The sequence below is a fragment of the Taurulus bubalis genome, assembly GCF_910589615.1.
Source record: "Taurulus bubalis genome assembly, chromosome: 19".
Taxonomy (NCBI): Eukaryota; Metazoa; Chordata; class Actinopteri; order Perciformes; family Cottidae; genus Taurulus; species Taurulus bubalis.
The window spans coordinates 5,929,682-5,950,999 of NC_136607.1; the positions used below are offsets into that span (position 1 = coordinate 5,929,682).

The 21,318-nt window shown below is 43.9% G+C and overlaps 1 protein-coding gene across 5 annotated transcripts in view; it reads left to right on the plus strand.

The window, feature by feature from the left end:
• Positions 1–284: 284 nt before the first annotated feature.
• grin1a (glutamate receptor, ionotropic, N-methyl D-aspartate 1a) overlaps positions 285–21,318 on the plus strand; it is a gene marked incomplete at both ends in the record, with an annotated part of 30,639 nt that continues 9,605 nt past the window's right edge. For 3 of the 5 annotated variants that reach the window (XM_079235146.1, XM_079235149.1, XM_079235147.1), the window contains 17 exons: positions 285–533; positions 3,443–3,577; positions 5,262–5,438; positions 9,419–9,481; positions 10,277–10,374; positions 11,560–11,681; positions 12,719–12,893; positions 13,736–13,880; positions 15,616–15,702; positions 16,119–16,254; positions 16,568–16,695; positions 18,225–18,389; positions 18,889–19,007; positions 19,381–19,493; positions 20,054–20,202; positions 20,320–20,477; positions 21,026–21,187. In XM_079235146.1, the coding sequence (XP_079091272.1) occupies positions 285–533; positions 3,443–3,577; positions 5,262–5,438; positions 9,419–9,481; positions 10,277–10,374; positions 11,560–11,681; positions 12,719–12,893; positions 13,736–13,880; positions 15,616–15,702; positions 16,119–16,254; positions 16,568–16,695; positions 18,225–18,389; positions 18,889–19,007; positions 19,381–19,493; positions 20,054–20,202; positions 20,320–20,477; positions 21,026–21,187 (2,381 nt within the window). The remainder of the gene's footprint in view (positions 534–3,442; positions 3,578–5,261; positions 5,439–9,418; positions 9,482–10,276; positions 10,375–11,559; positions 11,682–12,718; positions 12,894–13,735; positions 13,881–15,615; positions 15,703–16,118; positions 16,255–16,567; positions 16,696–18,224; positions 18,390–18,888; positions 19,008–19,380; positions 19,494–20,053; positions 20,203–20,319; positions 20,478–21,025; positions 21,188–21,318) is intronic. The other 2 variants (XM_079235148.1, XM_079235150.1) reach the window with 1 other exon arrangement.

The following is a 21,318-nucleotide window of genomic DNA, read 5'->3' on the forward strand; positions in this document are numbered from 1 at the left end:
GGGGGGGGGGACAATGCGGTTTCAACGTTCCTGTTTGACAGCCGGCCCCTAATATGAGCATGCACATTCCTCCGCATTGCACATAGATCCACCTTTTTTCTCTCGGCCTCCCTCCCCTCCTCGTCCCTCCCCCAGTCCTTCCCAACCGCCCACCTGGATCCGTGTCTGCAGTAGCGCATTCAACCGGCCGAGCCGCGCTGCTGCTGCCGAGAAGCAGGTCGAGCCGACCCGCCAACGGCGCTGAAAGGGACCGGGCAGCACCGGGCCGTTTGGTGGCCCGCACGATGCGTCTGTTTCTGCTGGCGGTGCTCTTCTGGTGCTCCTGCGCGCGGGCCGGCTGCGAGCCGAAGATCGTGAACATCGGGGCCGTGCTGAGCCAGAAGAGATACGAGCAGGTCTTCAAAGATGCGGTGACCCAGGCCAACCAGGTCTACGGCAGGGACAAATTCAAGCTGACCGCCATCTCCGTCACGCACAAACCCAACGCCATCCAGATGGCTCTCTCCGTCTGCGAGGACCTCATCTCCAGTCAGGTATTCTTCTGCCTCCTCTGCAAACACACCGTCTTATTAATAACCTCTGCGCTATAACTCATATGGTCCATGCACACCTCCACATAACTGTAAAACGGGTTCGCTGTGAGTGTTTTTGAAGGAGAAACCCGCTGTGCCTTGATAGAAAGTTGTTTTTAACTAACATGACCTACATGTTAAAATCGGGTGTGTTTTCTCTCTCAAGGGGCCACTGAAGTGGGCAAAAGACGGATGGATGCATGTCGAGCCTCGAGCTCTGAATCCAGACTAGACAGCTGTCTATTTCGCCAAAGCCTCACACTATTCAGCATGCACATATAAGGAATCAGCCCATACTTTACTTACAGGCCTGCCAATTGTCCAATTTGGCACCATGCACTGCATTTGCACACAGTCCACTCAGTGTCGTTCTAATACAGCGAACTCCCCACGGACCCATCTGTTTTTACAGACGTCCATAAATAGGCTCTATATGGTTAGGGGCACATCTCGGATGAGAGGGCAACATGTATACGTTCCGGGACACACTGCTGCACAACCACTGAACTGCAAAGGATGCAGGGAGGAGTGGAAATGTGCAATACGTCGTATGCAATTACACAACTTGCATGATACCATTCTGGCCGGACAGCGGGGCTGACATCCGCGGAGGACAGCTTCTGTCTGTCGGTCTGCAGGGGTGGATCACTCGCTCAGCTGCAGTCTGCAGACATGATGCCGTTGGTGCACGAGCAGCATTTTTTATTTTAAAATGTTTGAAAGTATGAGATTAAAAAGTGAGGCAAATATTCACACCTCATGCATGTGCTTCAGATTTAACTAAGAAAGCATATTTAATAATGATATTTATTTAATTTTTTAATTATTTAATTTTTTAGAGTTGTTGAACCATCCTCTCATGTTTTGCTCAACAAGGCTTTGTGTTACATGTATAAATACATGTAAAAGAAGAAAAAGAAAAAGCCAACGTTATGTCACGCGCGCATGTTGAGGCGTGAAGTCCCGCTCTCGCTCTCATTTCTCCCACACAGATAATGAGGCTTCATGCGAACCAAAACACCCCCGCAGCTTCAGCACCGCTTTCATGTCCTCGGTCCTCTGCTTAGTGTAAAAGCCTCTAATTGATGCAGGCTTGCAGAATATCGCCGTTGCACCCAGTCCGCCGTCACATGCTCATCCACAGCATGAGCAGCTTCCACCAACAATGGTTCTGCTCTCTTAAAAAACACCCACATCCCTCTGGTAGAAAAGAGACGTGCATCACACCTTATTTAGACAGAAGGTCCGTGGAAGGTTTAATGTGATGGGATTGGCTCTCAGTTACTGAAAGGGAAGTCAGTGGCAGATGGAGGAGGAGATGCCTGGGAGCAGTGCTTGGATGATAGACCTCATTTTTGACCCAGCCATACGGACTGCTCATATTCAGCAATCCATGCCTGCACAGCCATGCCAGCTTTGTGTCCATCTTCCTTCACATCTCCCGGGGCATTTCTCAAGACTCCGATTTTTTTTCTTTCTTTTTCATGAAAGTAAAAAGCATTGGTTTGCTTAATGCAGGGATTAGATTAAGCCGAGCATCCATCCATGCATGTTTGTCTGCCAGCACAGCGAAGACATTTTGTACAAAGGAACCGATTTCTTTGCTTTTCTGTTTCTTTGTCGTAGGTGAATTTATGTAGATATTCAGGTTCAAACATGTTATTTTTAACCTGTTTAGAGCAGCAGTTGCACTCACTAAAAGATGATGATGTTTTATTGAAAGTGCACACGCATTTCATTAAACTTGAGGTTGAAAAGCAGATGTTTCAGCCGATGCGGCAGATCGGGCCACAGATGCTCGGGGGCCCCAAACGCTGTGTGTGGCAATCTTTGGACATTCTTATTCATCTATTTAAGCCCTGGTCAAGACAGCAGCAGAAAATTAAACAACGTTTTAGATATACAACATGTACAGTTACAGAGAATAACATTGCAGGATCCGGCAGGAATTTGAGTAATTGTAAATAATTATCATCCCACTTTTATATCTATCCTTTTGGAAAATATGCATGCTTGAATATACTGTTTGTTCCACCAATCTAAGATGGTGACCGTGAAGAGCTCAACACACTCTCACTTCATGCTGTTAACCCCGTTAACTGATCTCAGATATGCTGAAATGAACTTTTCATAATAACTGAATATCAAATGCTGTTTCATGTTAATAATTCTATGCATTCAATGCCGTCGCAGTAAACACGTTGTGACTTCAGACTGAAACACTGGCTTATAGGTTTAGGCAATGAAACCACTTTAGTTAGCTTTAGGAGAAAAACCATCATGGCTGGGCTTAAAATAAGTACATAATCTTAGGTCCAGGCAACAAGACCACTTGAATATAGTAACATGAACTGAAACCACGCAGCAAACATCAGTAGCATCCTTTTGGGAGACGAACACTTGCCTCCTGGTTGAAAGTCCTGGTGAATTTTCTCTGAGCGTCAATAATGACAATGATGGTGGGATAGCAGTTAAAAGCCGTCTCAAACAGACTGCCTTGTGCGTTGGGATTTGACGCCCTGGGAATAACAGCAGCTGGTACATTATGTATACCGTTTTTGTTGTTGTTGTTACAGCCTACAACAAGATACATACGCTATAAAGACTGTTTCATATGTCTTTTTGTCATAGTTGTCATAGTTGCTTGATACAAATGTGAGAGTTTAGTTTTATTGGCTTTACCAAGATGGATAATGGGCGTTTTGCAGCTTCCCAGTTGTGTGTTTGTGTACATATTTTCTGCAAAAATGCTATAAGAGAGAAAGATTCAAGTCTAAATTGGACCCCCTTAAGTCTTTTGCAGAGAGCGAGTAGCGGCGTTTTCATTTGCTGTCAGCATGACTAAGTGTTGTTCTTCTGCGCCTCTGCAGGTCTACGCGATCCTGGTGAGTCACCCTCCCCAGTCCAATGACCACCTCACTCCAACGCCTGTCTCCTACACTGCAGGCTTCTACCGCATACCCGTGGTGGGGCTCACCACCCGCATGTCCATCTACTCGGACAAGGTGAGTGACGGACGGGAGCGAGAGAGAGACTAGAAGAGAGGAAAACAGGAAGAGAGTGAGCAGAGCGATCGAGAGGAGCTCCCATGGGGCGGCTTCAAGCGCTTCCTAGATTAAACGTCCCATCACTGTCCATTAGAGGAGCTGTGATTAAATGGGTTTCCAGCAGAAAATTGAAAGGACATCATTAATAATTCCTCCGAACATGAGTTATGTTTTTATGAAGCCAGTAAAATGAAAACTTTAAAGCAATCACATAAATAAAATGCCGGGGACTTTAATAAGTCAATTTAAAGTATATTTTAGTGACACTTTTGCTAATCTTGCAACTTAAAGGGCATTATGCGTTTGTAGGAGCGAGAGGGGTCTGTGCGTTGATAGAGGCTGCTTTAAAAAAAAATGCACAAGATGTTTGTCCTTTAGTGAGTTGGTTTAGCTTTAATTTTACCATCTAAAAATGGTCTCATTAATGCACAGTGTCCCTAGGGATTTCAACTTTGTTTATATTCTACATCTATGTTTTGTATTGTACGGTAATAAAAGTGCACTACATGGCCAAAGGTATGTAGTCCCCCGAACCGTACGCCTATATTAAACACGTCATTCCAAAACTATGAGCGTGAATCTGCTGCTATAACAGCCTCCGCTCGTCTGGGAGGACATTAGAGCGCTTTGGTTGACCTTTGGTTAAGCTTGGGCACAAAAAACACTTAGTTAGGCAAAGGTCATGATTCAAAGTACGTAGTTGATCCTCTCAGGAATACTGGTCCCTACAGTGGATTGCTATTCAAAGGCATGTTTCTTGAGGTTTTGACGGCATAATTGCCACTGCACACACTGCTAAGCACTGGCCAGCCGTTGTAAGTGCAACACAATTTGCTCAAAACTAAGATGGCTGCCGCACTGTCAGAACCCAGACACGTGACCAAGCCAGGATTATTTTGTCAATTATTTTTAAGACTTTATTTTTTACATTTCCGGGTGTTTTTGGTTTGATGCTCTATATAAGGTATTTGGTTAACAAAAAGAAAAGAGAGAGTTTAGTTCTACGAAACAAAATATGTCAGTTAAAATACCCATCGTATTAATTTCGAAGCTTTTTGAAGCTTCAAAATTCTGAAAAAGAATTCTGAAAAAGAATTGAAGAATAATTTTGAATTCTGAAAAAGAATTGAAGAATTATTTAGAATTCTGAAAAAGGATTGAAGAATAAATTTGAATTCTGAAAAAATAATTCTTAAAATTCTTTTTGAAGAATTTTGAAGCTCTCCCGGGTCTTACAAACAGCAGTGGCTAAATGAGACTACAGAACGGCATCACGCCGACTAGTCCTCCTTTAGTCAAGTGGAGACGTGGAGTCATGTGACCTTAGTGTATTGTTAATTCATAGCCTAGCGGCATAAATAGTCAATTAATGTATATCATAAGGGGGATGGAGGAGAGGAGTAGAACCAGAGGAGTCTGGAGCCAGGTTCAACATCTATTACATATTGCAATTATTATGGTTGTGAAGACTGAAATATCCCTTTTAAAAGGGCAATAATCTCAATAATCTACCCTCGTGGAAGGTTTTTTTCCCCCACTTATTCCTAAATGTTCCGAGCAACGAGTCATGCATTCAGAATGAAGTGGCGATGGACAACCCCACCATGTTAACCTCTCCCTCCCGCCTCCTGCTCCCGCTCAGAGCATCCACCTGTCCTTCCTGCGGACGGTCCCTCCCTACTCCCACCAGGCGCACGTGTGGTTCGACCTGATGCGCGAGTTCAACTGGAACCACATCATCTTGATCGTGAGCGACGACCACGAGGGGCGGGCCGCTCAGAAGAGGCTCGAGACCCTCCTGGAGGAGAGAGAAACAAAGGTGAGATGCTCCGGCTCCCAGGCCCTCCTCCCCCACCAAAGAGTGTGTGAGCGTGAGAGAACACGCGAGTGTGTTAGGTTCTTGAAACCTCAGTGGTCTTCTGTGTATGTAACTGTTTTCCTTTCTGTTGTGTGGCCACATCTCTCTCTCTCACCGTTGTGTAAACATTGGCTAACATTCCTAGAGACATCAACAGCGTCTAATGTGGTCTAATATGACGAAAGTTTGTACGTTTATTTGCTCATCTTCACGTTGCTTTTCGCCATAGTCCAAATTATCCTGTGTCTATCCACATTGGGAGCCAAATAGTGGACTTTAACTTGGGGCTTTGCAAACCATCACAGACTGAGGTGTTTTATTGGGGGCCACGGCGGAGGACCGGTGATCCTCTCAGCGCCTGATGAATGGCCGGCTTCATTATTAGACACAGAGGCCTTGTGTTTATCGCACCCCGCGAGGTCATGTTCACATGATACGGGAGATGGTTTCGCCTCTTCAGATACCGCTGATGCGTCCATTTTGAGTGTAGCTCCGAGCAGTGTATGTGGGTCAGTGAAATGCTGATCTTCTTTGAGCCAAAACAGACTTGAGACTGCGATGATGTGTGCCCTTTAGGAACCGGGAGAGAGAGAGCGAGAGAGAGGCGGGGAGAAAAAAACCCAACTGCCATCTATTCCATCCATTTAAAAGAGGATGAAATTACCTTGGGATATTTTTTCTCCCTTTCTTCTCTGTACTCTTGTGATGCGTGTCCCTCTCTCCGGGGCACTTTGCTGTAATTGTGTGGCAGAATGAACTGAAGCCTGATTCAGAGATTTAATTAAATCAGAAGCCGAGGCTACGCTGAGTATGACACACATCCGAGGTAATTCACGGAAGGCGGCTACAGCGAAAGTGAAAGCTGCTTGAATTAAGTGACTGGGATCAGCATTGATTACCAGCCACCAGTAGAAAAAACAACATTTCAAACATTTGGGTTAATCAAGTTGAATAGCGTAACAACATCCGTGAAGTTAAAACAATTGTGCAGTAGAAATAATCCCAATGTGACTCACATCCTCCACTGGAGAAGAGAAATCTGTGTATTAAAAGCCGTTGATGAGAACCGAGGAAGTTGCTTTTGAGTTTGCACAATATGAGTTTGGGTCTCAGAATGAACCCATCTGTGCTCCCCATTCAGTAACTCATAATACTGAGGGAAGTGGCTGCAGCTTTAATTACCCATGTGTTTAGTTCGGACTGCAGGGACAGCTTGAGCAATTTTGGGGGTTCCTGAGCAGAATTCATTTGAGAATTTCTCCCAAATCTGAAGAGAAATCCTGATCAACCTCAAAGGATGTTGTTGGCGATATCATGGATTTTATCTTACTGTCGACAAATCTCACAAAAAGGCCAAAGCCAAAAAACGAGTTGATCCTAGTGACAAGCGTTATCTTCTTGCTCTGTGCCATAGAGCTCTATCTTGTTGTTGCAAAAACTATTTGACAGGGTTGCACTGGCTGACATGTTGTAGTTTATATTGAGCTGATACCACACGCACCGCCCTGCTGCACAAATTCACCCGGGCACCGACGGTGTATTAGTCAGCAGCTGAAAATAGTCCCTAACAAATGGACTATTTTCACCTGTTTGATTGATTGTTTGCGAAACACTAAAGTGCCCAGGGTTTTTTGGGGGAAATAACCGTGCCCTATATAAAACAAATGAAACCATGTATTTGTGGCCTGTTTCTAAATGTACGTCTTTACTGAAGAACCAATGAGCTTGGGTGTCAAAGACAAAAGTCTGTAGAGGCATTGTTAGGGATGTGGTCAAAATAAGAAAACAATAATATCAATCTGGTACAGTTTCTGTTCTTTTGGAAATTGAATATAAAAATGCCATTAGCATGCTCGTTCTCGGCTCGGCTCTGACTTCCCACGTCTGTCTCAACGTCAGCAGGCCGATGGCCCCTGCAGCACTTGTATTGTACCCTTTGTTTGGATGACGATGTCGGCTAAGCGCCCGAGCCGTAAGTGCATTGACAGCTTTGACTGTGTCGGGGGATGTGAATGGCTATTAGTTTGGATGTGGCAGACGTTGTCACATTATGCTGTAATTAAAGATGAGAGGTGTTGTTCTCCCTAATCACCCTGATGTGCTGCATAAACTCGGGAAATGTACATGTTATTTTCAGGCAAGCAAGTAGTTAGCCAGGTCACACAGTCACAGGGGGATCACTGTCACCAGCAGCAGAGAGGCTCTGGACACAGTGTGCAAACGGGACCAACACATGAAACATGAAATATTAATGCCTGACTGAGGATACAAAAATAGAGTGCTCAGAAAATCTCTGGGGGGGCAAAGACAGTTGGTTTTTTTGGTCCGCATTGCTGCTGGATGCAATGCTTCTTGTGGAGAGGATTTCTTCACGCTTCTCTGAGTACATGCCAGTTACACGGTAATTACATGGTAGTTTAATTGTTATAATTGCCCAAAATGTTCTTATCAAGGAAGTGGAATAAGTGGAATTATTTTTCACCCCACTGACAATTTGTCATGGTGTTTTCATGACAGTGGAAAACAAAAGCTGGCATTATCTGCTCGATGTCCTTCAGTTTGGATGAAGTGATTTCAGTTGTGATGATGATTCAAGATTTAACAATTACCTCAACATTTCATTTTGAGTGGGTTTCTGGTCGGTATTCATGTCATGACTTTGTTTGTCAGCTGTGTTACTGTACTGAGGAAGTGGGCACCGTCCACTTTGCGGAGAGAGGGAAACGGGTCCGGTGCACTGAGGTGAGAGCTGTGAAGCCAGATGTGTAAGGAAGAAACCCCGGGTGGAGCAGAGAGATGATGTGTGTGTGTTTTCCTGCAAAATGGCTGCCAGTCTCAGGCAGGACTCCAGGGTGTCTCCTCTAACTGAACCGGACTGGAATCTAAAATGGTGACGCCTCGGCTGCCCGAATGAAGTTCAACCTGAGTCAGTGCATTGTGCTGTGACCAAATGCCATCCCACATTACTAATCCCACACTGTATGTACTGTATCATCTTTACCCTCTACATACTTTACGTTTTTGTACCAACAGGAAATGATAAGAAACGTGCATCGAACTGCAACTTTGTAATGTGGCTGCCAATTAGGTTTCACGAAGAGAGAGCAAAAGGTTTTTCAAATTCATTTTATATCATGAATGAATTAGCAGCTGTAATTGGAGCCTCCATTTCCATTTTCAGAGTGAATCATTTGTGACATTTGTAAGTGTTTGTGACTTCAGCTTCTGCTTTGATTGGATTGGATTCTGTCAATCAAGATTGGATTGGTAATTACAGCTGTCGTGCAGTTTGTTTCACCATTAAACATTGCGGTTTATTTCATGTCAGGTTTCTTGCTTTTGATGTGTTGTGCCAATTGTTGTCTGATCACACCAGTTGATAACAATAAGGATGGAACTGGTTCCAGCTGGTTGGAGAGATAAGTAGTTTTGACAAGTTTACAAATCGTAAAACTTCGAACATGGTTTTCATACTTTTTAAGGAAGCCCCAAACCTGATCACACGGGTGTGTTGGTCATGTGTTGGAAATCCGATGGTTCTCGTTGGCGGCCATTTTGAGATTCCAAGTTGTGTGATGTTAGTTTCCAGTATGGTGAAGAAGAAACGAACCCGATGGCTGAGCTGCAGTTAAGTGTTCAAGGTCATTGCTGGAGCTCTCTCACAGCGCTAATCGAATTGGCATCGCTGTTAATTCACGCATTGAACACAATGAATACATTTCCCTCATCCCCAATTGTATTTGATATCTTGAACAATCATCCGCATTGTCAGCATTATTCTAAAGCGGTCATCTCTGATGTTTTGCAAGCCCCACCGTTAAAGATCCCAATTTGAAGCAGAAAAGTGGAGATTTGTTGGAATGCTTTACTGCTCCCCATTTTCAACTGTTTATAATATTTTTCTGTGTCTGCATATTTTCTCTGTGCACATTACTCATCAGAATAAAAAAAGGAACTATGAAAACCTCGACCAACTGTCCTATGACAACAAGCGAGGACCTAAGGTATATTTGCATGGTCAATGCACGCCGCCCACCAACTTTCCAAACGTAGCAACTAGAAACCAGCCCAAACCAGTCACCAGCCGACCCAGAAATGTTCCTCTCTTGGTAGCACGTGTTTTCTTTAATTTTTTACTTTTTGAGACATTTCCCTATGATTTAAATGAAGAATGATTTTGCTATGAAAAATCTATAATTTTCGGTCATTACAGAAAAGAAAAAAAAAAGAAAAAAGATTTCAGTGAACAGCGCCTCGCTTTTATCATTTTCATTTTCTCCTTCAATAAAGGAATGCATGAACTCAGAACACACATACTCACACACAAAAAGAGTTTGCAAGTCCATTCCTTTGTGGAGAACCGGTAGTGTGGGACCAAACCGTCTCCCAGATGCTACTTCCTCCTGTTCTGTAGCACTTCCTAGTTTTCAGCAGTTTTTTTGTTGGGGGAAAACGTCCCTCACCCCCCTCCCCCTTCACCCGTTTTTAGTTATTGGTTGCATTGACCTTCTTCTTCCCCTTACCTAACACATGCACGTCCTTCTTTGGAGCCTTGATAACCCTCAGTTTGCATGCGAACAAATGCAAAAGTTTTTTTTTTTCCCCCTTCAAGCTTTTTTTTTCTTTTTTTCGTTCAGCCGGTTTCCCTTGGATCTTTTTCCTTTTTTTTTTTTTTTTTTTATCTCTGTCTCGTTTTCAAACAAAATCGGCCAAGCTCGAACCAAGCAGGTAAAGAGGCAGCATGGCGTCTAAGTTAAGGAAAAGTAGCTGGCTTGACCTTTCTTATGCCCCGATCACAGGCAGAGAAAGTCCTCCAGTTCAGCCAGGAGACTAACTTAACTGCCCTGCTGCTGGAGGCGAAAGAGCTGGAGGCCCGAGTCATCATCCTGTCCGCCAGGTGAGATGTCTCAAATTACACATAACTTTCTCCTAACGTGCCTATAGGAGCATTGATTAAGGTATCAGACCTGCTTAGAACAAGAAAACAAGATCCTTGTGTTGGTAAAGGTGATGCTTAAACTGAATATTTTCATTATTAGTTAATCCTCCGATCATTTTTTGCGGACTATAAAATGGCAGAAATGAAATAAAAATGCAAGTGATTGTCTACAAAAGCCACACAATGCATTTTTTAACACAAAACAAAGAGTAAAACCAATTGTTGGAACTGAGGATATTTATGTGCTAGTAGTGCTTGAAAAATGTATTTTAAATTTGCCAATTAATTTCCTGTAGATCACCTTATCAATCAAGATACTAATCCTTTATAATAAACTTAGATCAACTTCAACTCTCTTGTTGGATCCAGCTGTGGATCTTTACGTTCAGTTCCAGTTGTGTTCCAGGGGCCGACGATACTGCTGCACCCGCAACGCTGCCGGCATCACGCAGTTGTGTGCAGAAGAGCTCTGTGGGCTCATATTGGGTCAATCAATATCACAGAAACTAGTGGAGACAGGGCTAACAATAGAATAAATCCCACATGTTTGTCTTTTTGGATGTCGTGAGGCGCCCCAGATGCTGCGAGGGTTGTCTTTCGCGCCACTCGTTATCATTCCTGATGCCCCAGGCCATTTGGTCAGGCCGAATGGGTCTGAATATTCCTTATTACTAGAACATTTTAAAGGAAAATTAGGGCACAAGAGATTAAAAGTTAGGGCATCCTGTTAGTCGAATGTTTAAAGTGGATATATCATGAAAAACTAACCTTTTCAGTGCTTGTGTACATACTGTACATTTGGGTATTTGGAGTGTCTCCCAATCCCTAAAATGTGAAATAAGAAAATCCAGTCAGTTTTTTGTGGCCTTCTTCAATAATCCATCTGACCTATAGGGACTATTATGTCCGTCTCTGTCTTCACTCGTTTCCTGTTTCAGGCGAATCAGCCATCCCAAAAATAAAAGCCAAATTCCAAAAGTCCCAGTAATGTCACGTACTGTAATCAGTTGGACAAACACCAACCCCCGAACTACTGCGAATAAATCAACCCCTCCCAAAAGTGAACATACCACTTCCTCCTGTCACTTCCATTCAGTGTTTCTGGGATGTAAAACCAACAAACAATCTTCTGTCAAACTCCAGTGAGGAGGACGCTGCCGCAGTGTACAAGGCTGCCCGCTTCCTCAACATGACGGGCTCGGGGTACGTGTGGCTGGTGGGCGAGCGGGAGATGTCGGGTAAAGCCCTGAGCGAGGCGCCAGACGGTACGTTCATCCAGAGGAGATCGGCGGGAATTTGCGAGTTAACCCCCTGGCTTTACTCAGAGGCCCATCATAACACACACAGGATTAGAGGGATTAACCGTTGGATGCATTACATGATTAACTGTATAACTGCTTGTTGTGTGTTGAGCGTTTAAACGTTTAAGCATTCTGTGTTTAAAGGTTTAAATGGGCCGTGTATCTGCAGTACACTTTAAGTATAAATGTGAATGTCCTGGATGATCCAAAGATAAATTCATTGTGCTATTCTGCCATGTCAATGCCCTGATTTCTAATGAATGGCAAAGGAAGAGTTTTACAACACATAACTGATAGAATGGTAAGCTACAACAGCCTTTCTTGTCTCTGTTCCTGGATTTTTTATTTTTTTCGTCACACAATATTTTATCACTGTGGTCACAAACGTCAAGCGTCTACCCCCCTCCTCCCCTCCCCTTTCCTGTCCGGGCACTCTCACACAACCAACCCCTGCAGAGCGTTTGTTGTCCATGTCCATGTCCAGTCTCCTCCACCTCCACTGCAGCTTCTTGCAGGAGTCTGCAAGACTGACGGACCTGGTTGCAATCAGAAAACTTAGCTGAAGTTGGATTGTCGCTTGGTTTAAATTTAGGTCTGATGGTATTTTTTCTGTTTGATTTATTCCGAACACAAAATAATGCTTTTGCCTGTGCTGATTCCCAAATCTTAGCTGGTAGGGCAGAAAAAAAAGAAATCCAACTTCAAGGGACACTTTACACATGCTGTGAAAAGGTCATCAGTGGCAGCGTCAACAAAATGGTCCATTTATTCTGCTGCCTCATCTCATAAATGACACAATGTGGAATCTTTCTTGATTATCTTCCCCCGAGAATAACGGGCAAGGAAGATGGATCATGCGGCTGATGTCTGACCTTTATTCAGGATGTCTAAACTGGGAGTCCCTATAAGTTTTTTTACACTTCGTGTATTGCAAAAAGGTTCCTGAGAGGCTGCAGTCGGCTCAGGTTAGTGATTATCTTTTGTTGTCGGCCTGGTCTCAGGTCTGATCGGCCTCCAGCTCATCAACGGGAAGAATGAGTCGGCCCATATCAATGATGCGGTGGCTGTGGTGGCTCAGTCCATCCAGGAGCTGTTTGAGAAGGAGAATATCACCGAACCCCCGAGAGGATGTGTGGGCAACACCAACATCTGGAAAACAGGGCCACTCTTTAAACGGTAAGCTTAACATTTCTTCACTGTTATAGCTGATTAAGTTGTAACAGTCTTTGACGTTCATGGTTTGTGGAGACATGTGAAGCTATAATGCCAAGCAGCTTAAAGATATAGCTGTATCCCAAACATCAGATTTCTTTAATTTTGAGGGCATATTTATTTTTTCAAGACCAATGCGTTCAACATTTAGTTTAGTATTTCCTCCAACCTCACTACTAGATGCATCTAAATCCTGCAACATGGTCCTTTACCTTTAATTTACTGTAAGCCTGTCTTAATTTAGCCAAATAGCATCATATTGAACAGCTGATTTCAACTCAACAAATTATCTTTTGTCAGTTTATGTTCAGTCTGAATTGTGCACGTTTTCAACTACCATTAAAGCTGCCCTAATCAGTATATTTAGATCAACAATTGTCTATGTATCTCATCATGTATGAGGCACTTAGTGTTAAATCCCACAGATAATTCATCTGTGCGGTTCTCTTCAGTCCCTAAAGTAATTTTTTTTTTATAATTGTTGTCATTTTTGATTGGAAAGCTGCCATACAGAATTATCAGGTTTCCCAGAATGTACTGAAACTCTATATTTGTCACTTCCTCCTGACAAGTGACTGAGTTTCGAGTGACCCACTTAGGTTTCTCAGCAGCGTAACGAATAAGAAATGCAGACAGCAGATCTCATCGCAGCTCTGCCTTGTTCATCACATGTGGTGAATGAGTCATTTTACACCCTGATACTCATTCAAATGCCCCGTGACACCACCTGATGACGAACGACATCCATGCATGGACACGTGTGCAACCATTCACACAAATTAATCATTTTCATCGTCTTGCCACAGGGTGCTGATGTCGTCGAAATACCCAGAAGGCCTCACGGGACGCGTGGAGTTCAATGATGACGGAGACAGGAAGTACGCCCATTACAGTATCCTCAACTACCAGAAGAGTCGACTGGTTCAAGTCGGCACATACAATGGAACGCAGGTATACTGACGGACAGACGCGACTCTGGCCTGTTCGACGTAACTATCCATATCCATACGTCCATTCTTTCATTTATACTCTCTGCCCACATGTAAGTTGCATCTACAATGTTTATTATATAGGGCAATACAGTTAAAGGCACAATGAGTTGGACTTTCCGCTAACAAATGTATAGACGAAAAGATTCCCACTCAATCTTATGAGCCACTAGCAGTGTTTAGTGGTGTCTGCATCTGCAGAGACCTCTTTTCTTTTCTTTTCTTTTCGTCCCGTGTTCGGGATGTTTCTGGGTGTCAACCTCAATAAAAACGGAGCAACCAGGTGCCAAATCGTAATGACGCATCCAAGAGTGAATCTGGGTTGGTTTTCACCCGCTGGCGAGCTCTGTTAGCCTCATGAGCCGACTTTCAATGTTGTTCTCAGACCTGCTCATTGTGCCTTTAATGTAGGGCAACTCAAAAACACTGCAGGTCAGCCGAAGCTAATACGAGGCTACAGCATTCTGTCGCAGTGAGTTTGATATTTCACAAATTTGAATGTTTTCGGGTTTTTTATCGCTGGGATGAATTGGAGCGTACGGTACATATTAAAATGCAACGCTTTTCTCAAGTCTGTTTCACCTCTGACAACGGCCCACGTGTCTGGTGGGAAGTTAAACTACTGGAGGTCAGCAACACCAAGATTTTCAGGCAGAGTTAAGTATTAAACATGACTGCAAACTAGCTCATTTGGCTCAGATAGACGGCAGTAGCATCACTTTGGTTGAATCGTGCTTTGTCATAAGCCATGTTGGAGGACATAGGACGTAGATTTGTCAATTGTTAACCACATTCAACTTCAGATAGCAAGCAGGAATTACATGTGATTGAAAATGAAACCTAACAAGGTACTTAATTTGCCCAAGGTAAATAAAAGGGATTAATTGCTGGGCAATTTTCAAAGCAGAACCTAATAATCTCAGATAGATCTCCCACATTTCAGCCTCTGGTTTCCATTTAATTCAACATGAAAACAACGATGCCAACATTCAAGACTGTCGTGTCTGTTGTGAAGCAGCAATGAACAACCACAGTCCCATCGTGGATAGTCTGTTGGGTTTAAGCTTGAATTAGGCTTCATCAGTGGAAAGACAGGATCCTTTATCAAGCCCTATCACTATGACATGACAAACAAGAAAGAGGACATCATGTATTGGATTATTTCATGCAAGTTTCAAAGTGTTGCAATTTGTATTGAATTTGGAAAAAAGCTAGAACTTCCATTTCAGAAAGAATGCCCTGAAAACGGGAGTGCATGATATGAAATATAAATGATACGAGCTTCGAAGTTCATTATTGAAGTCGCTCAACGACAACTGAGCCAACTCCCTCTGCTGATGAAGACTTTGGGATGAGAGCTGCGGGAAAATGTTGCTACCATTCTGCCTAATGATATTTTGTAGTTAATGCTGGATATTTAAACGGGCCAGCCATGCACACACGGCAAATAGTGAGGACTGAGAGGATCAGCACCTCTGTTCTCTGCTGATAGGTGGGATAATAATAAGTTCCCGAAACCCTCAGGTATGATACAGAAGTCAGAGGTCGATGACGTAGATGAAAGAACTGCTGAGCTGTGCTTATATAAGGCGGACTCATTAGTGATGCTCTCCTAGTGTGCTGGAGCCTCATCAGCAGCAAACCGCCTGTCAGCACTCACCTATGATACTGTGTGTGTGTGTGCGGCGTCCCGGCAGGTGTCGATGAGCAATCAGCGGAAGATCATCTGGCCCGGGGGAGAGACGGAGAAACCACAGGGCTTCCAGATGTCCACTCGATTAAAGGTAGGATGCCTTCACTTTGCTGCTGCAATGTGACATTCTTGTCCACACAGATCGAGAGCGGACCCAAGCTGATATACTCGCGCTGACGCTTGTTCCTCAGAGGGGGAGTGAAGATAATCCATGCTCTTAAAGGCAGCGCGGTGATATATTTGCTATGACTTTTATCTCTTCAAATTTGTCATAGGCCTGCAAAGACCTTCTCATCTGTATCCTTGTCAGTTATCGTTACATTCATCTGTCTGTCTTTGTGCATCCAGGAGTTTGTTGGGTATTTGTGTATCTGCCGGGTTCTTCCAATTTCTTTTTTCTTCTTCCTTATTCTCTCTCTCTCTCTCTCTCTTTCTCGTTGAAATCAGGATCGAAACGGATCCATTTTTTACTGTGTGATAAACAGCTTTCTGTCCCGTCTGTTGTAGATAGTGACGATACACCAGGAGCCATTTGTGTATGTGAAACCCACTCAGCTGGACGGAACATGCCATGAGGAAATGACTTTAAACGGAGTCTTAATTAAAAAGGTTATCTGCACTGGGCCCAATGAGACCATCCCAGGTAACCTATCAGGGACGTTTCTACTATCACTGTGCTTTTACTGCACCCGCCAAACACCCACTGGAGATGCATACATATATATGCAGTAGGTATCTATATATGTATGCATGTAGCTGAGTGTGCCATTCAGAGTGAGTGGTTGTTGGGATGCTTGGTCTGTATGCCGTGACTGTGTGTGTGTGTGTGGTCGTCTGCAGTGCACTGTCACGCATTTCGTTCATTCTACGTGCGCCGCCTTTGGATTGAAAAAAAGAACGTGACGTTTTTCCTCAAGAGTGATTGTAACTTGCAACTGTTGCTGGTTTTGTTACAGGACGTCCAATTGTACCCCAATGTTGTTATGGATTCTGTATTGATCTCCTCATCAAGTTGGCTATGACCATGAACTTCACCTATGAGGTGCATCTGGTGGCCGATGGGAAGTTCGGAACTCAGGAGCGGGTTAGTTTTGCATTCAAAGGCCACGTCGGTCGTAGTTTTGCATGAGGCACAGGTTGCACGCATTACCTCACCTTCCTTGAATATTTGTAATATTTTACCCCACTAACGGTAGTGACCTCACTAACTAGTCAGAGCTGAAGCAATAAGCAGTCAGATCATTTTTTTAGAGCTGGACAGACTGGGCCCTCATGAAACTGGGGTACACCGAAACCAAAACCTGTTACAGTGTGAGGGTTGAGGAATCGTAAACTGATATAGGCTACTGGTTTCTTATATTTTAAAGTTAATGTAACCAATTGTTAAATGTCCATGGACTAATACCAATACTGTTAACATTTGGAGTTTCTCAATGTGTTGGCCTATCTGGGGGCAGTGCCAGCCCACATGGCCAGCCTTTGGCGGCAGCAGTGCAAATTGGAAATACAACGGCTTTAATAAAATGAAAACTGGATTGGAGAACAATATTTTTTTTTTAAGTAGCTTCAGCTCAAGTACGAATATGGTGACTATTCAGTAAAGTTGACATTGTCCCCCAACGGCTTGCTAACCTACCTATATATTTGCAACACAGTAACTTTTAGCTAGCAGTTAGCTTATGGCAACCATTTAACTCACATTTTAAGCTTTGGCTAATTTAGCTAATGGTGGATTTGTTGGCAGTTTTGAAGGTTGGATATTTTCTAAGTTAGTAGTTTTTAGGCTAACATGTGTTGAGTAACATCATGGACTATTCATCACACACTGGTAGGCTATTAAGTTTATTATATTATACATTATGTCCCTTCAAAACCTGCGTGTTCGGGCTATGTGGATTGGTGCTTTGAATTGATGAAGGATGAACCATTCTGGGTTTGGCCATTGGTTAGGGCTTGTCCAATCAGGTTCCTTGTGGATGAAAAAAATAATCATCAAATTTGTATTATCACTAATAGGAAACATTTTGGAGAATGGAGAGTATGCGTACAGTTATTGTATGTTTAATAATGTGCGTCATATGATTATCGGTATATAGTATATTGTTTCTATTATTTGACAAAAAGTAACTTGTTTTTTTCACTTCAATTTCAGTCCCATATCAATATTTTTTCATAGCTCTTTGGAACCATAATTTTGATGTGTGAACAATAAAACATAATAGTCCCTATCAAAGGGGTCACTTGTAATGATTTGTTATATGATGTTATAAGATAATTCACTTAAATCTGCAGCCCCCCCTCGGCTTAACAGAGCTTTATTGCAAGTTTCAGCTAATTTTTTATCTGAAAAGATTTTCTTTCTGTGAAAACATTCATCTCTAACCCAGAAAAGGCCCGTCCTTTAGGCATGAATGCATGATCTTATCAATCCCCGAAAATAAGCAGACTCCCTTATGTAAGACAGAGCAAGTTTTAAAGATGAGGAGCACGCCAAGAACTTCTATCCCCACTGGGCTTAACCCAAATCCTTAAAAGCTGAAAACATTCTGTGGTCTAGACGGCAGCAGGTTGATGGCTGATTCTCATGTTGACACCTTCCTTTTGGGGCCTCAGGTGAACAACAGTAACAAGAAAGAGTGGAATGGCATGATGGGAGAGCTCCTGGGGGGCCTGGCTGACATGATTGTAGCCCCACTGACTATAAACAACGAACGAGCCCAGTACATCGAGTTCTCCAAACCCTTTAAATATCAAGGCCTCACCATCCTTGTTAAAAAGGTAAGTGTCCACCTCGAGTCCATTCGGTGCTCTACAGAGTCAAACAACTAATGTGGAGTTGCATGCATCGTTCAGTTGAAGAATCCTCACCTCTTAGGCTTTTTTTGTATATCTTTTGTGCATCTACTGTAAATAAACCATTAGTTTTCATTCATTTACACATTGCATTGAAGTAATGATAATCTCTTAGCACACTGTGCTCATTCATTTTTGTCCATTATTATTATGAGGCAGTGCAGACTTTTAAAGTGAGTCAGCAGTGTCTTTCAATAGAAATGAATGCCACCTTGAGGTTTGTTAGGCTTGATGACACAACTCAAGCAAATCTCAAGAGTCAAGAGAAAAACTCAATACCAAAACTGGTCGGCAAATATGTAAAAATGCACATGAGCTTCCGATAAACATTGGAGGACATTATGTCGGTCTAGAATATGTAAACGTAAGGTCATCGGAAGTTGTTGATTATCAATGGAATACTAACGGCGTTGTGTGTTTTCAGGAAATCCCTCGCAGTACGCTGGACTCGTTCATGCAACCGTTCCAAAGCACACTGTGGCTGCTGGTGGGTCTTTCGGTGCATGTGGTGGCGGTGATGCTTTACCTACTAGACCGGTTCAGGTACAAGGGGGACCTGTGTGTGTGTGTGTGTGTGTGTGTGAGTGCTTGTGCCCATGTGTGTTTCACGACTCACGACTGAATGGGTGAATGCATGTGTGCGTACATGTGTGCACATGCACCCCCGAGCGCTGCAGATCTTCCCTCGGTGTGGACAGGAAGGCAGACAGAGGTGAAGATTGGCTCCTACCATCCCACCGCTCTGTCTCTGTGCCGCCGTCTTTGTCTCTTTTCTTTCCGAGTTTGTCTCCCCTCTTGCTTTGCTCGCTCATCCTTCCCTTCCCCCTGCCTGGGGTCGCCAGGGTTTTCCCTCCCTACAGGTTCTCTGCAGTGTCTCATTTTATCTTCTGCAACCCACCCAATTTCTTCCCTTTAGCCCGTTTGGAAGATTTAAAGTAAACAGTGAAGAGGAAGAAGAAGATGCCCTCACCTTATCATCTGCTATGTGGTTCTCCTGGGGAGTGTTGCTGAATTCTGGTATAGGAGAAGGTGAGATGAAAAAAATGTAAAAAGAATGACTGAAATTCTCTAAATCAACTCTTATTCACGAGTAAATGTTGCTTTTCTCCCAGAACACTGTCATTCTGTTGAGTACTTTAGTCTTTACACGGCTTTGTAGTAATATAAAGATCAAAATCAAGGCGTTTGTACCTCCAGGCGTTGCCTCACTGTCATGTTTTTCTTTGAGGATGACACATTAATTACTTTCAACATCACATTTTGCAAAGAAAGCGGCTCGCCTTTTTTTTTTAAAGTTTATACCTGTTGCCTTGGCTGGTTTCCAATTTTCTTTTTCATGTCTGGTATTTTTAGCGGGCTATATTCTAATTTCTTTGTAAAAGTGATGTAATCTTTAATATGCAGGTATAAATAGTTTATTATAATGATCAAAACGTAGGTGTAGCAGATAAGTTATTGATCATTGGTGACAGTAGTTGTTGTGACAGAAGTAGCAGTGTTGAGGGTTATAAGTAATATCCAGCGAACAACTCTGCATAAATTAGACAAGTTACTGTGCTGAAAAGTTGAACCTGGAACTCACCACACAGGTGCGCCGCGCAGCTTCTCAGCGAGAATCCTGGGTATGGTGTGGGCCGGATTTGCCATGATAATAGTGGCTTCATATACTGCCAACCTGGCTGCCTTCCTAGTGTTGGACCGGCCTGAGGAGCGCATCACCGGCATCAACGACCCGAGGGTGAGTGCAGGGGGATCGTAGACCATGGTACTGACAACATTTGTTTAGAATATAATGTAAATACCGTTCAAAGGAAGTTATTACTCAACTGTGACTTGTCCCCGGCTCTTCACGCAGCTGAGAAACCCATCCGACAAGTTCATCTACGCCACGGTGAAGCAGAGCTCCGTGGACATCTACTTCCGGCGGCAGGTGGAGCTTAGCACCATGTACCGCCACATGGAGAAGCACAACTATGAGAGTGCCGCCGAGGCTATCCAGGCCGTGCGTGACAAGTGAGTCTCGGCCAGGCCGGGCCGACCAGAGCACGAGTCGGCCGGCTGCTCCACCTATCAGACACACAGACCAGGGCCAGTCCAGTCAGCTCAGTGGGGTGAGGGCCATGGACCTCTGGACCAGGCGGTAGCGGCAGGACTTAGTGCGGCCTTCCCTCTGATCCGGGTCCATCGCCCGGCCACGACAGACGGCAGGGACAGGAAGCAGGTGTGGATGTGTCAACAGCACTGGCACCAGTGAGAGGTTAAGCTAACATTGAGTGGAGGAGCACCCTTTTTCAGGTTGTACCCAGACGAACATCTTTGAGATGGGGGGAATCCAATGGGGGGACGTGCCCTCACCCATCTGGATTTCATTTGGTTCCATAAGCAGCGGTAGAGATTGCTGGTAAACGCCGAATGACACACACGATCTGGTGTGCGAGAGAGAGCGAGAGCGGGGTGGGAGCCGTAAATGTGTATGTAAATCATTGTACTGTTGCACCGTAACCCCCTCCTTCCCCTCCTCCCTCCTCCCCCCCTCCCTCCTCCCTTCTCCTCCCCCACAGCAAGCTACATGCTTTCATCTGGGACTCTGCGGTTCTGGAGTTTGAAGCCTCGCAGAAGTGCGACCTGGTGACCACGGGAGAGCTGTTTTTCCGCTCGGGCTTTGGCATTGGCATGCGCAAGGACAGCCCCTGGAAACAGAACGTGTCCCTGGCCATTCTCAGGTCTGTCCCAGCCGAAGCTACATTACTCGTATGACTTTCTTTGTTTGCTCTGGTTTCTCGTCAATAAGATTTCTTTGGTAACGTACTGACCATTTATAGTCATCCAATACATCGCCTTATGTGACAGCTAC